The sequence below is a fragment of the Myotis brandtii genome, unplaced genomic scaffold, assembly GCF_000412655.1.
Source record: "Myotis brandtii unplaced genomic scaffold, ASM41265v1 scaffold434, whole genome shotgun sequence".
Classification (NCBI taxonomy): Eukaryota; Metazoa; Chordata; class Mammalia; order Chiroptera; family Vespertilionidae; genus Myotis; species Myotis brandtii.
In genome coordinates, this window is record NW_005366599.1 from 3055937 (window position 1) to 3071690 (window position 15754).

The following is a 15754-nucleotide window of genomic DNA, read 5'->3' on the forward strand; positions in this document are numbered from 1 at the left end:
ACCCCACTGCCCACTCCCCAGTGACGCCCCCACGGTTCCCATGGAAGTCCAGGGTTCCAGGGTTCTGCTCCGCTGTTGGGTTTGCTACACGCACTGTGTCATGATAATCCCAGCACCCCGGCCGCGAGCTTCCCGCTTCCACGTAGGAAGCTTCACAGCACCCTCCTCGCGACGACAGTGAACATTCTGGCTTTCTTTGCAGGAGCAGTTTGCTAACCAAAAAGCAGGATCAAGCTGCTCGGAAAATAATGCGGTTTCTACGACGCTGTCGCCACAGGTAGGTACATGCATCCGCATCTGTGCGTTTGACTCGTCACGGCTCACAGAACAGCCTGATCACTGAGCCGCTCATTCGCCCCCACGGAGAGCCAGCCCCCCTCCTGCAGAGAGTCAGGGCCAACCTCCCAGTGGCACCAGGACATAGAACTCCTAAGGAGGGGCTGAGCTGCTGCCGCTGGGAGCTGGGCGCCGTGCCGAGCGGAGCTCCGTGCCGGCGTTTCTGGTTTACTTCGGTGTGAGGACAGCTTAGCTGGATGAGCTCTAATTCCACGTTTCCCTCTGAGCTGTGGTTTTCGTGCCCCATCGCAGTCTGCTCTTCACCGTGAGCCTCACTGGGATATTGTGCATCCAAAACACAAAGAAACGCATTCTCTTCTCCAGGGAAGGAGAGAAGTGGACTGTCTGGGGGTGGCTGGCGCCCTCTGCTGGACGCGTGGCAGACAGCAGGCTCGAATCCCTCAGGAAAGCCAGGCTGAGGAGGGTCCCGAGAGATTCTAGGGAAGGGCGCCCCCGGAGGTTAGAGGCCCACGTTCAGTAGCAGACAGTGGGCTCCCCAGACCCCGCCCCTTCCCGGGGAGCCAGGCCGGCGGCCAGGAAAGCCAGGCTGAGGAGGGTCGGAGAGATTCTAGGGAAGGGCGCTCCCTGAGGTTAGAGGCCCGCGTTCAGTAGCAGACAGTGGGTTCCCAGACCCCGCCCCTTCCCGGGGAGCCAGGCCGGCGGGCTTTCTCCGTGTTTCCCCCCTGAGCTGGACTTTCCTTGGTGAAGATCAGGCTCTGTCCTTGGATTCGGGGAGGGGGCTGGTGCAGAGTTGGTTTCCTTCACTCAGGCCGCCGGCTGTGACAGTGGCCTCCGGCCGCGTCCAGGCCGCTGTCCCTGTGGTCCTGGCGTTTCTGGGAGCCGTGCTGTTCACTTACGGCCCGGCCTGTCCAGTCACCCCGAAAGCCCATGTCAGGTCCAGTCCGATTCCTAGAGGTTCCGTTTCACTTTCGCTTTTCTCACTCCTCAAGCCATCGGCCTGCGAACTTGGAAAGCATTTGGACTTTGAGTCTTCACAGGGGCTCAATGGCTGCCTGTACTTTTACTTAAACGAACAAAAGAATCCATTTCCATGGCAACAGAAGGGACCAGGGCCGGAGCCACACGTTAGCAATAATAAAATCTTTAAAACAGGGGTTCTCAACCTTCCTAATGCCGCGACCCTTCAATACAGTTCCTCATGTTGTGGTGACCCCCAATTTCATTGTTACAAATTGAACATAATTAAGGCATAGTGATTCATCACAAAAACAATATGTAATTATATATGTGTTTTCCGATGGTCTTAGGCGACCCCTGTGAAAGGGTCGTTCGACCCCCAAAGGGGTCGCGACCCCCAGGTTGAGAACCGCTGCTTTAAAAAGTGCCTCCTTTCGGATATGGCGGGTGTCCGGAGGCCAGAATGCTCTGCCAGGAGCTATCATACACTCAGCTGCCCGCTCGCTCTCCACCGGGATTAGCTGGCGGGTAGACGCCAGGAGACGCCCCATTGATGCGGACACAGGTCTCTCTAGGAAAGGCAGGTCCCTGTGGGCTGTGCTCTGACATAACAAGGTCAGTCCCACCAGCCTCACCCACACCAGCCTCTGTGTCACTCCGTCCTGCGTGGAGTCCTCGCATCCGAAGAGAGGGGTTTATTTCCTTCCTCCAGGAGGGTGTCCAGGACCCCCTTCCCTCCCCCCCACCCCGCCCTTTCCACGCGCTCACGGAGGTCAGCACCCTCCTTCCCGCGAAGCCCCCTGGGCTCCCTCCTCTTCCAGGGGGGTAGGGGGGGGGCTGCGGTGCCTGCTTCCCAGACAGTTTGTTGTCAAAGAAATTGTCTTTACAGTCCCTTCCTGAGGCCACTTCCAGCAAACCCAATGTCCACCAGTTCATCTTTCCCGTTCCTTTAGCCTTCGCCTCGGCTCTGACCACGAGGTAGGCGATACAGCCCCGGTGAGGTGACTGTGAGCTTTTTCTTTCTGTGGCCACAGCCCAGTGCTGTTCCATCGGGCGCGGGCGAAAGGCCACCTCCAGAGCGGGCTGAGCTGAGCCATCTCTGCTCCTGTTTAGAGTCCTCTTTCATGAACTGGCAGAGGAGAAGGCCACGGAGGTTTTGCCCGTCACAGGTTCCTCTTTTAACTGGCAGAGACCTGGGCAGGCCACAGGAAGGTGTGTGAGGAAGAGAAGGTCAGGCTATGAACTGCAGGTCTGCCCGTGATTCGGGGTGAGAGGCCCTGTCGGCCCGCTCGGTTACGTGCCCGCCCCTGGTTCAGGTCTTAGACGCGGGCAGGGAGACTGCACTGACCTTTGGGCTTTGGACGCAGCTGAGATGGCACTCGCTCCGCTCCTTGTCGATGCGGGAGCCGAGGGGACCCCGAGAGCCTCCCCTGGGAGGTGGAGCTCATGCCTCCCTCGGACGGACGGACGGACGGGTGAGGCCCTGCTTCCATCAGGCTCATGAGCCGCATTCTCAGAGGCACTCCGTGTGGCTTGTCACTTGGAGGCATCAAAACGGGAGGCCTCCCGGGACCCCTCTTAGGCAGGTGGGCAGGCAGTGGCTTCAGGAGTCCCATCGCTTAAGGACTTGCTGTCACATGACCCCAACGTTTCTAGACTTAAAAATAACTTGGTGCCCTGGCTGCTGTGCTCAGTGGTCAGAGCATCCGCCTGCGGACTGGAGGGTCACGGTCTCGATTCCCAGTCAAGGGCACGTACCTCGGTTGCAGGTTCCCCAGCCCTGGTAGGGGCTCCTGCGGGAGGCAACCGATCGGCGTGATCTGTCACGTCGATGTTTCTCCCTCTCTCTCTGTCTCCCCCTCTCCTCCCTCCCTTCCACTCTCTCTCTCTAGAAACCAATGGGGAAAATATCCTCAGGTGAGGATTAAACAAAAATAATAACAATAGGAAATAAAAAATAATACATTGGTAGATTCCCTACCTGCTCATCTCACGCACCAGACCACCACGCTCCCTTCCCATCCAAGGGACCACTTTAAACTCTCTGCTTGTGTTGAAGTAAAGCTATTTGTGAGCCTCTGTCGCGAGCCTCCGTGCTAATAGCTGTCTGGTGTTGTTTTACTGTCTGAAGCCCCCTGGCGGACCATAGGCTGTACAAAAGGGTGAGTGAGCTGCCTGCAGGCCCGTTCACCTTGCCTCCATTTTCAGTCTTTGCTTTCTGCTTGCTTGCATGGGGCTGCGCCGAGGTATGCAGTAAGTTTCACATCCATTGAATGAAATGAGACCCGAGTGAAACTAACCCTGACTACTAACACTGCTCCTTCGTAGGAGAACAGTCACCCCGGGTAGGTGTGCGATGCCCGATGCATGAGCAAGCGAAGGGGGGGCGTGGAGGCCGCACCGGGCATGCGGAGGAGGGGGAGACGCCTCCGGTGCACACGGGCGGCTGGGGGCACACGTGGGACTCTCAGGCTGAAACAGGGAGCGAGTGGGTACTTGTGAGCGAGGTCATTTGCCTCGAGAACGTCTCTCATCTGCTGGGTGCAAATGTCTAAAGCAAGAAGGCTCCCTGGGTGGTCTCGGCTTTGTGATCTTTAATGAATCTCTCTCTTGTGTAGAACGACCGTTTCCCCAGGCCCCTGTCCCTCCCGTGTTATTTTCTAATCTCCCTTCCCTAACGCTGCGAGATCAGTCAGTACCCAGAGCCGCCCTGTCAGCATCGGCCCCGACGTTCGCTGTAACAACGCGAGCGGAGCTGACCTCCAGCGTTTCAAGGCAAAGCCGGCCGGGGATGCGGTGCGAGGGCTCGCACCTCCGTGTGTCCTGCTGCAGCTCAGAGGCGATGCTCCCATCATTGGCGTTTTAAAGACATGATGGCGCAGGGGCCTCGCTAGGCCTCAGAGCAGGATGCTCATGTGTCAGCGGGCAGCGGGGTGAGAGTCCCCGCCGGTGGGACTGGGACATGTCTTAAGTGGTAATCAAGGATTTCATGCCAGAAAACAGGTTTAAAACCCGGGCATCTAAGTCACCGAACACAGGCTTCCATGTAGATTAATTTGTCCACGTTTGTCTTGTACGTACGTCGTGCTGAGAGAAGACGCCCCGGAAATATAACGTGGGAATCTCTCTCGACTTCCCATGGCACCCCTCCTCCTCCACTCTACACCAACACGTCACATAGTCACCTGCGAGATTCCCGAGGAAAGAGCAGCCTTCAAAACCTCTGAAGCTTCGCGTGTTTCCGGAGGTGTTACTCCCCACTGACTGCATCTGTGTCAACGCTGATGTCAATTCATTCTAGCGGAAGCCAAGGGTCGGCTAGCTTTTCCTTCAAAGGTCAGGCCGTCTCCATGGCAACCACTGGGTTCTGCCATCGCAGCTGGAACACAGCTGTGGAGAGTCCCTGGGCAGAGTGGGTAGCCCTTCTCACAAGATGGCCCTTACAGAGACGCTCGGGCCGAGCCGGCCCAGGGGCCCTAGTTTGCCGACCTGCAGTACCAGGAGAATTGAGTTTTTATAAGTTCTTCGAAACCAGGCCTCATTTCTATACAAGATTTAAAGTCTCGCCTATGTAAACCCATGGGTCGTCACATCGAAGGGGCCACTGTGTAAAAGATCATAAGGAAGCAGCTACGCGCTTTTGTAAGTGGAACTAGTCCGTCCTCGCCAGGGTTAGGCGCGCGGAATAGTCGGGGTCCCGGGTGGCAGAGCCGGCTCGGAGGGGCCTGTGTTTGGGGTTCAGGAGGAGAAGGGGACAGAAGTCTCCTTGCTCTCTTCCCAGTCCCTCTCGCCCTCTGCACACAGAGATGACGCCTCGTCCATTTAGAAGCTTTTCCGAGGGGAACACTGCGTGCCCTCGGATTCCGCTGAACTGACAGCCGCTCTGTCTGGCTGTGATACCAGCTTCACACTCGTCTGCTGCGAGGAGCCGGCATTTAGTCAAAGCGGCTACTTGTGTGCCGTGAGGCTTGTTAGCTCCTGGCGTGTGAGGGACCGTGTTTAAGACCTCGTTTCTCAAGGATGCTCTTCAGTGCCAGCCACTGTGCGCCTTAATTTCCCAGGTGCCCCCTGCATCCGTCCTGAGCTCCCAGAAGTCCCCTCAGCAAGTCAGGATTCATAGCCTCCTTCTGCCCAGAGCCTGTAGAGGGGTCTGGGGAGAGGAGCTGAGAAGGCTCCGGGTCCTTCTAGAATGTTCGTCTTTACCTCGCCCGGTGACTCGAGGGAGAGCTGGCCTCTGGCTTTGTCTGACGGCCAGTGCGATCGCTCCCTCCCTGTCCCCTCACAGACGTCGCAGGGACCCTCCTCCTCGTGGTCCCCAAGCTGAGCTGGCTCTCGGAGGCAGAACATTCTCTGGGGAGAAGCCACTTCCCTGGAGTTGGTGTGAAAGAAGGTGATACACGCACTTGGTCAACTGATGAAGCACTGACAGCGGCGCCGCGGTTTCCCCAGGAGGAGAACTGGTTGGAAACTTAGTTAAACGTCATGGGACAGTGTCTGTGAAACACCGGGCGACCCCAACCCCTCGGTTAATGCCCCAGAGGCTCCCTGGCTCGGGACGATGTCAGCCACCGGGACTGAGACACAGCAGCCGAGGCCCACAGCACAGCAACCAGAAATGCACCCCACTTTCTGTCTTCACTCGGGGAAGGCTAAGGAAAAGCTTTTTCCCTGCAGGCTTAGCCTTAAAAAGGCTAAAAAAAAGCCTTAAAAGGCATCTCCAGGTTCTTGCTGACATCCTAGGGGTGTGTCTGGTCTTGGAGGCCCTCGCTGTCCATTTAGGAGGAAGCTTGTTGGACACGGAGGTGGAGCCGACAGCTTCCACTCCTTCCCTGGTGAGAGGTGCCTGCTGCTCCCGGCCGGTGCCGGCAGGATGGCTGAGGCCGAGAACCCCCCGCGCACCTGCCGGGAGCACTGCTTCCCCGTGGGCTGTGCCGGGCAGGTAACAGGACGTTCCTCGATCTGATGGCGGAAACCCAGGTCCCCACGCAGAAGGGAAATGGTCAGGAATGGGCCCTCATAACGATCTATCCCTGAGGCGTGGGCTTCGTGACCTGTCACATCACTGCAGGTCATTACAGTCACTGCAGGTCATTACAGTCAGTCACTGCAGGTCATTACAGTCACTGCAGGTCATTACAGTCAGTCACTGCAGGTCATTACAGTCACTGCAGGTCATTACAGTCAGTCACTGCAGGTCATCACAGGCACTGCAGGTCATCACAGTCAGTCACTGCAGGTCATTACAGGCAGCGGGCGCTCGGGGCCCTTCCCCGAGTCTTCCTGGAAACCGCTGGCTGAGTTACCACGTCAGTGAAGGTGGGTGGCGCTGTCCCACTGGGATAAAGGAACCCCAGTTGGAGGAAGAAAAGATCACACTTCTTAGGCACACATTTTTATTTATTTATTTGTTTTTGATATTTCTTTTGAGAGAGAGAGGGGAAGGGAGAGGGATAGAGAGACAGAAACATCAGTGATGAGAGAGAACCATGGATCGGCTGCCTCCTGCACGCCTCCCACTGGAGATGGAGCCCGCAACCCCAGCAGGTGCCCTGACCGGGAATCAGACCCTGACCCCCTGGTTCCTGGGTCGATTCTCAGCCTCCAGCCTTCAAGCCGCCCCGGCCCGGACACACGTTTTTAAGCCACACATTTTTCTCTATATTTGACCACTGGGTTTCCAAACACTTGACTTGGCAGATGCTGCCGTTACCTAGGCAACTAACCGAGAGCCAACGCCCTGAGGTGCCCCGGGCGGGTCCTCCCCGCGTTCTGCTGCGACTCTGTGCTGTTACACGTGCTTCTCTGCTTCTCTGTGAGGGCCGCCCTCCAGCAACGCCTGGCAGGGCGGCCGTTCAGCCGAGAGGGAGCGGAGCCCAGGCCGCAGTGGGCGCTCCCACTTCCCTGGTCGCATCTGATGAGAGCCGATTTCCGAGGGGGAGGGGCCCGAGGCACTGGATGGGGATGTGTCACCGTGGGGGGCGTTTCAGCCTCAAGGTCGTCTCGCTTGCCTCTTCTGGGAAAGGGGCCTGCTTGGAGCACAGACACCTGCTCTGGGTCCTCCTTATTGGACCTCGCCGTCTCTTTCGTTTTGCAATCCAATGGGCTTTCTGGAAAACTGCCAGACCTCTCTTTCCCTGAGTTCCCCACTCATTCTAGCTCGGAAATACGAGCAAGCAAGTAGACTCTCCCCGAGATGGTGACTGTGGGACTACTGTTGTGTGTCCTTACTATGGTCGGTAGGGTTTTAGTTGACCTGTGCGTTTTAGGGATTATTTGTAACTTGGCTAAGAGGAACCAACAACAAGTTCCTGTAACTATCGGAAACACTCTGATTTGAAACCTCTATTCCCTAGAATTCGTTAACAAAAAATGACAGTATCGGGTGTTGTTCTAAACCACTCCAGTAAGAGAACTCATTGTTTTCTGTGTCTTTGGAGACAGTGCGACATTCACACATACTTTATTGGATTGATAATTGATTGAAAACAAAACAATCAGACACCTCTCTTACCCCGACACTGCCCTCCGGTCCCATGGAACTCCATCCGGGTTCCCGTAGGGCAGACTGTGAGAGCCTTAGCGGGGTCTACACATCGCAGCTTGGAGAACGAGGCTAAAAATCTTTCCATTCCCCTGATTCTTAGGCCCACTCTTTTCACGTTTCGAATCTATGTTGAGAAATCGACACGTGCATTTGATGGGGAGGTACTTTTTCTCTCTAAAACGTTGGAATAAACTCACCACTGGGTCATACAGAGGACGACATCCGAGAATGGGAAAATGCGATTGTTGTCATCGGTTTTCAACAACACACTTATCTCAGGCCAGGGACGTTTTCCAGATGCGTCTTCTATCAAGTGTTTTGGGAAAAACCAATAAAGTAAGAACCTGAGAAACACTTCCTTTGTTATCCTGCTGCCTGGGATCCTGGAGGCAGCAGGTGGCCTCGAACCCCTGCACTGCCGTCTGTTAACTGGAGCATCGGCTAACGGGGCAGCTGCTCACGTCCATCAATCCCATCCTGTGCATTTACAAACTGGGGAGAAGGTGGTGTCATGAGGACTAGAGAAGGTAACAAGTTTTAAGTCACCTGTGCAGCTATTGGAACATAAGTGTTCTCTTCCCTTTTCCCGCAAGTCCTCCCTCCATGACTTCCTGTTTTTAAAAACATACCTGAGTCATTTTTTTTATTGATTTCAGAGAAGAAGGGAGGGGGGGGAGCGATAGAAAAAGGAATGATGAGAGAGACTCATTGATCAGCTGCCTCCTGCACACCCCCTACTGGGGATCGAACCCGCAACCCAGGCGTGGGCCCTGACTGGGAGTCGAACCCAGGACCTCTTGGTCCATGGGACGGCGCTCAATCCATTGAGCCACCACAGCCCGGCTACCTGAGACATTTCGATGTCACAATGCCAGTGTCTGCGCACCTCAGCGCGAAGCTAAGAATGAATTCTCCACATTAGCTCGGGAGTTCGATGGATCTGAAACTGTCGGACGACCTCCGTGTCTCATTTTCCCTTGTCAACCGCCGTAGCCATCTCTGCCCTTAGCGGTGTGCAAGGCAGTCACTCATTTCATAGCAGAGTATTTACATGGCAACCTAAAAACCTTATGAAAACGTAGCTGGCTTTTTAATTATTTCAGAAAGAAACTGCAAACACAAACATGGCCATTTTAACTAAAGAAAACTGTTCAGGCTAGACCCGTCGTGACCAGCTGACGACAGATTCTTTCGTATGAAACTGTAAAACGTTTCTGGTTATACTTCACTCTCCTTTCATCTCATCTCGATGAGGAACTGGGTATTTTTAAAGCATCCCTGTGTCCCTCTAGAAAACGCGGGAACGGCTGTCTTTGGTTTATGCTGTCGGATTTGGAGTTAAGAATTCTCCCTCCAGAGGTCTCCTCGGTGCTGGAGTCAGGTGCATATTTGTGAATGAGGCCTGCGGGAGAGCAGAGATACAGTGTAGCACTCGAAGCAGCATGCACATCTTGCCCTAACTCAGCACCTGAGGTCTGCGCAGGCGCAGACAATTGCATGCCCGGAAGTACACGTGGCATCGCTGCATGCCTTGCATTTCTCCAGCCAAAGAGCTGCTAGTATAGACGTTGCATGTTTAAAAATTGAACCCAGACTCTAGCATGTTTCAATTTTTAAAACGCCACCGACTGATCAAGTCTGCATGTCCAAAATCAGGGCCTAGAACGATGCGCCCCTCTGTGTGGCCATACCCGGGTTACCCGAACACTTCACAACCCACGGTATATTTCCTTACAAAACTTAAAACTAAGTAATGCCCGGGTGCCGTTGTGAACACAGCAACACCTTCTAAATGTGCCTGTTAAGAAAGGGACTTAACTGTCTTGAAGATCCACGGTTTGATCGAGCTGGGCTCGCTGAATGCAGCAGCTAATCAGACGAGCGAGGTGCCCACTGCTATCTTGCCCTTTCGTATTAATGACGGTACAATGGGAGCGTCTCCTCTGAGAAGCGGTTCTGCGCAGAGGCGGTAAATAGAGCCGTCGTCCTGAACGGCTGTCCCAGCAGACGCGCCACCTCTGTAACAGACGCCTGGATAATTCGCCGCGGGGTTTCGAATGTCTCCTCCCCATGGGGTTTCCAGAACGTTTTCTGCCCGCTCGAGTCTATCCAGAAAGTAAACTAGCATTTGCTTTGCAGTGAAATGTAAATATGCTGATAGAACTGCAGGTCCCAGGAGAGGCGTGACACTCCGAGAACTGAAACTGTGTGGGATTACTGACCTCTGTGTTAGAGGTCCGGGTCCGAAAGGCGCGTGTCAGACAGACCAGCCGGACTTCCCGCCAGGCTGTGCAAGTACAGCCCCGCGCCCTGGGAAGCCGCCCCTCTGCTGGCCACGGTCGCCTCTCCCGTGTTTGGGAAGCAGACGTTACCATGGGGCACGCGGGGCGACCCCGGAGTCACGGCATGGGATCCTTCTGCCGTGACGGCGGGGTCTTGATGGGTCAGTGAGGAGAGCTCTTCTCAGCGCTCACGGCCTCTGCCCCGGTACCTCGTCTGCATCGGGGTCCCGCTAAAACACCGCGGCGAGTGTTTACATGAAAACAGACCAGAGGTGGTCAGTAACCAATCATTTGCTGATACCGACTTCCCAGGACTCTGTAACAGTTGCATTTGCATGTGGTTAGCACACCATGTGGGACACCTGGAACCAAGTCCCTTACGTGCATTGCCCCCTATGGCTGCCCCCCTGGGAGCAGGGGGCGGTGACCAGAACATCTCCTCTGGGAAGCACGTCAGGAGCATGAACACCAGACGCCCCTGGGGTGAGGCCCATAGCTGTGCAGGTGTGAGCTCAGGGCCGCGACCTCTGACAACCTTGAGTCTGTGAGCAAAGGCAGCTGGTTTCCTAGGCCAGGCCGCACCCGCATAGAGGCGTGTGCAGGTCCCCGAACTTGTGTCACCTGGAATTACAGGAATTACAGGGCGCTCATGGTGTCCACCGGGCCGAGAAGAAAGCTGTTTGAACAGTTAACATCGTCTGAGACGCACACGTGACTGTTGCGCTCGATTCGTGAAGTGGGTTTCGGTTCTGCTTTGTGTTGGGAGCAGGTGGCGGCAGAGCTGGGGTTCAGGAAGGGCCCCCCTTCCTCTGGAGTATGTCCCCCAGCAGTTAAACGGGTTCTTTTGGCATCAGTCCTCAAATGGTCTTTTTCTTCTTCTTCTTTTTTTTTTGTTTACTTTAGAGGGAATGGGAATGCCCTTTCCTGGGTTTGGTCAGTTTCACTCTATAGTTACCACCTGGTGTTTTGTTTGTTTCTCTTGCAGAGTGAAAGAATTGAAAAAGGCCAAGGAACTTGAAGACATACAGCAGCATCCCTTAGCAATGTGACATTGCTTTTCAGACTGTTTTCATTTCTGTTTTTAGCAGAGACATGCAACAACACACAAGCGCGCGCGCACACACACACACACACACACACACACACACAATCCCTCTGCAGTTTTGGAGAGATCAGCTGCAGGATTTTAACAGGAATGTTTTGTTCATTGCATTTGCACTTTCATGGACAACTTTTAATTTGATCAGCGAGACATCATGGAACTCAATCTTCTGTTGGGTCGCGGGAAAACCAGACGCCGCGAGGAAGGGAAAGAGGCTCCCCCTGGGGAAGCGGCCGCTTTCCCGCTCACATAGGGCTGTACTCAAACATCGCGTGGAACTGTACAAATATTTATACCAAAAATATAGGGAAGAAGCGGTGGGGACGCGCCGGCAACACGAGAACGCTGCTCCCGCACCTGCCAGTGGCTTCCAAGAGGCTGAATCTTCGGGATTCGTTGTCAGTGGAGGGCTTAGATCACCCCAATCTTTATTGCGTCCGTGCGTTCTCATTTCCTTCACTGTTTCGTTTGTTCTTGTTTTAACCTCGACAGCACACTTAATGCAACTTTTTAAAAAAAAATCTGCAGGTTTTTAATGTCTTGTGGAAATTTGCAGAGGGGCGGGCGTGGCAAACGGGTAATGCATGGGAAACGAGGAGAAACCGCTTCCAGAGTGAAGATTTATTTTCTTGTCCCCGCCCCCACCCCCACCCCCCCAGGAACCTGCGAGGACTCATCGTGTCCCTTTTCTCATGTTCAGCACTTTAATTTTTTTGCCTTACTTTCATGTGCAATGGGGGTTACTTAGAGAATCGGTAGAGCATGTAGCTTTCTCCAGTAACCCTGGGAAGTGTAGTCATTCTGAGGAATCATAAACCTTGCCTGGACATTTGCCACCTAAAAGATCAGCGTGGTGCTGCGTTCTGGCCAGTAAATTCCATATTTTTGGCTATATCTCATCCAAACAGAGCAGTTTCTGTGTATATATATAGAAGGTAGAGATGGAAAGTGAGAAATATTTGAAAGGGATTATATTAATTGCTAAATATTTTATTCACAAAGGTCAATAACATGGCAAGATAAAATTATTTGTATAGTTTTGTCTGAATGAGCAAGAAAAATGTGGATGTATTGTTTGTATATATTGTATATATTAAAACAAAGAGATATGTGCATGAAATCAAGAAAAAAGAAATGAACACAAGCAAAGCATTAGTGGCTATGGTCTGTAAAATGAAACAAAAAAAAACTTTATTTCACTATAAGAGTACTTTATTTTAAATGTTCTTTAGAAGAACATTTTGCTAAAGCATGACTAAACTGCAAAAAAAATAAAAAAAAGAGCTACTGTATTTAGACTTAGGAGAAAAGGCAGAGTAACATTACTTAAAAAAAAAGGATATGTTTACATTTAATTTTGGCTACCAGGAGTTTATTTTATTTTATTTAAAAAAAAAATTTTGCCAATGGTGCCAAGTAATGTGAATGCTAATATTGCTTAAGAAAATTAAGTTCCTTTTGCTAAACAGATAATCATAAGATGAATCCGTAAACAGCTTAATACCATCCACTCGCTCCAACAAAGAATACTTAGAACGACCAAACCCTGACAAAAGAAATAGTGCAAAAGGTAGAAAAATGTCTCACGTTTTCATATCTCCTGCTGGAAATCAGAACATGTCATTTAAAAAACTGCACACAAAAGAAATAACTAAAACTTTAAGAGATGCAGACTGGTCTTGTAGGGATGTCACGGCATATGACTATTTTCACAGAACGAGGAGCCAAAGAAATCTGATGCTTTTAAACATTCAACTACTAACGTCCAATCGAGGAGAATCCAGTTCGCATCTGCTGATGCCAGTTTAAAAAATTCCCAGGTTACGTTTCAGGACCAGTTGGTGTAAAGCTGAAATAATAGTGTGTGTGTGTGTTGTTTTTTTTCTTGGTTCTGGCTGCCAACTGTAAGTTAAAACTCAAGGCTCGTTGTGAAGCCTAAAAATATTCACAAATAAGCTTTTAAACTGGTGTCTTTTCAGAAGGAAGGTAGACACAACAGGATCGAGGTACACACTGGGGTCAGTGCTCTTGGTGCCTTTTCTATAATTGTACTTGTTTTTTAATTCCTTTCACTGCCAACCTCAAATTACTGTACAGTATACGTCTTACTGCTTGTGATCAGCTTCGACCACAGTGACAGCCCCACAACTAGTAGCCATCTGTACATTTGTAAACTGAGCTGACTCAATTTTGTTATTTTAAATGTGTGGGTTACGTTACAGCTGTTGCAGTCCCCCCCACACCCCACACCCCACCCACGATCCCTTTTATTTTACAGTTTAACCTACAGGAGGACACAGTCATTTACACACACACACACAATTGCATTCCTAAGTGGGAATAGAACGTGAAAGCCAGCTCTCTCAGAATATCCTGTCTTAATGCCGAATTTAGATGTTTATTCCATTTATTCTGGTACAAATAACTGATCTTTTGACAAGAGTAATGACCTCAGTGGGTTTGCTTTAACCCTCACACTTATTTTGTTCATGTTCCACATGCTACATTATTCGCTGAGTGAGTTCGACAATTCGGGAAGAGAAAGACTGATGTAGAATTAGGAGGGTTCTCGCGGAGGGGACAGGAAGTAGCAGTACAACTGTGAATCCTAGGGGAGGTACCAGTACGCTCCCACCGATACGAAGCACTTCTGACCGCTTTTCCTCGGTTATGAATCTTAATTTTGAATATAAGATGATAGATAAGCGCAGCTTTCTTGGATAATCTGAATTCCCAAGTGCCAGGAGTAGGATTTCATTATAAAAGTTAATAGCTAATCTTATTCTGTCTCCTGAAGATTTCATTGCTATTCTTGTTACCCATTTGAAATCAGCTGTACTGTGTGAACGAAATAAAGACACTAACTCGAACCCCTTTCTGGCTGCACGGTCGCTTATGGCAGTTCCACACAGTAGTTGGCGCCCAATGGGGGGTCCCTGAGACTTGCATGTAAAACTAGTCTAGATGTCTTCTTTTTTGTAAGTTTTATTTTTGTAATTGTGCATGTAAAGCATCATTGAATCAATGGATCTGTTGAAGAATTCAGCTGCTGGAAACCATGCAAAATGTTTTGAATTGCCCTTAAAAATATGGAAAATGTTTTCTGAATGCTTTATATTCTTTCTGCTGTAAATTAAAAATGAAGAAAATTTCCCCATATTATGTGTGTGTGTGTGTTGCTTTAACTTTACCTGATACTGCAATCCAAGTTGGATGGGCACGTTTCAAACCATGTGAAATAATTTCAAGTACTTCCTTAGATCCAGATGTGACGTTTTGACATAGAATGTTACATGGTTTCAAATATGTCCACGATGGGAAAAATTTCATAGCAGATCCACTGTTTCTATAACACTTTCAACTATCTTCTCAGGCACCACTCAATGTATCATTTGCCCCAGTGCAATTATTTGAATGGTAAAGACACCAGTCTACATTTACCTTTTCAGGCCCGACCTATCAACCAGGAGGTCATGGTTCGATTCCCGGTCAGGGCACGTGCCCGGGTTGCGGGCTCCATCTCCAGTGTGGGGTGTGCAGGAGGCAGCTGACCAATGACTCCCATCATTGATGTTTCCATCTCTCCCTCTCCCTTCCTCTCTGAAATCAATAAAAATATAAAGATCCATAAATAAATTCACCTTTTCCGTTACAATCCTCTGAAGTGTGTTAAAAGGCATGTCCAGCTGACTCCTCCCTGGTGGCCCCTCCCCATCTCATCCGTCTCAACGCCACTGCCAGACAGATTGCACGCTCTGCCTGGGGCCTCGATGGTTTCTGCAGCCACTGCATTTAAACGACATGCTCCTTGTCTGTCCAGCCTTCATTCCATCTTACCTTCACCTGCGCCCCAACCTGCTCCCTCTGGTTGGTCCGTGCCATTTCCACTGTTTACTTTGTTCGTGGCCTTTGTTCATCCTTTGGTGGGAAAGTCTCAAATCCCACCTCCTCTGTGACGCGCTCTTGTCTATTCTAATATATACTAACATTTCACTTTTCAAATTGTTCCATTTACAGTTGGAAAAGACAGGTTAGTGTTTATTTTCCGGGTCTCATCTAATTTGCCACATGACCTATTAGTGTTTTGTCTGTTTTTAAGGCAGGAGTTGCCCATGTTGGTAGGGATACTTTGTTACAACGTGAAAACACTGCCAAGTAACCCTCTGCGTTCAGCTATGTGCCTCTGCCTCCATAGGATCAAAAGTTAGAGACCTACTCTGTGCTAGGGACCCAGGAATATGCAGTGTAGAAACTGCAGTCCCTTATGTGCAATGACAAATACTTATTCGCGTCACGAATACGAAGACAGCGAACCCAAACCAATCAATGTCTGATAAATGCCCCAAATGGACTGCATATCTCATTTTAACAGATTTCTTGGGAAAATGTGGGGTCTGCGGGGCTGCTAGGTTAATGTGGGGAGTTGAGCAGGAACACACAGATGTCTCCAATGTAGTCACCGCCCGAGAAGCGGCCCACCTGGTTTTCCTTTGGGCAATGCACCACGTCCCCCAGGGTCCGCACGCACTGGCTGGCAGATACCGGCCCCCAGCGCCCTCGTGTGGCCCTGCC

At 51.3% G+C, this 15754-nt stretch overlaps 1 protein-coding gene across 1 annotated transcript in view; it reads left to right on the plus strand.

Moving 5' to 3' along the window:
• Positions 1–12793, plus strand: part of CAMTA1 (calmodulin binding transcription activator 1) — a 694930-nt gene extending 682137 nt beyond the window's left edge. The window contains exons 21-23 of the mRNA XM_014546182.1: positions 203–277; positions 3386–3416; positions 11066–12793. Of these exons, the coding sequence (XP_014401668.1) occupies positions 203–277; positions 3386–3416; positions 11066–11098 (139 nt within the window). The 3' untranslated portion in view covers positions 11099–12793. The remainder of the gene's footprint in view (positions 1–202; positions 278–3385; positions 3417–11065) is intronic.
• Positions 12794–15754: the final 2961 nt, after the last annotated feature.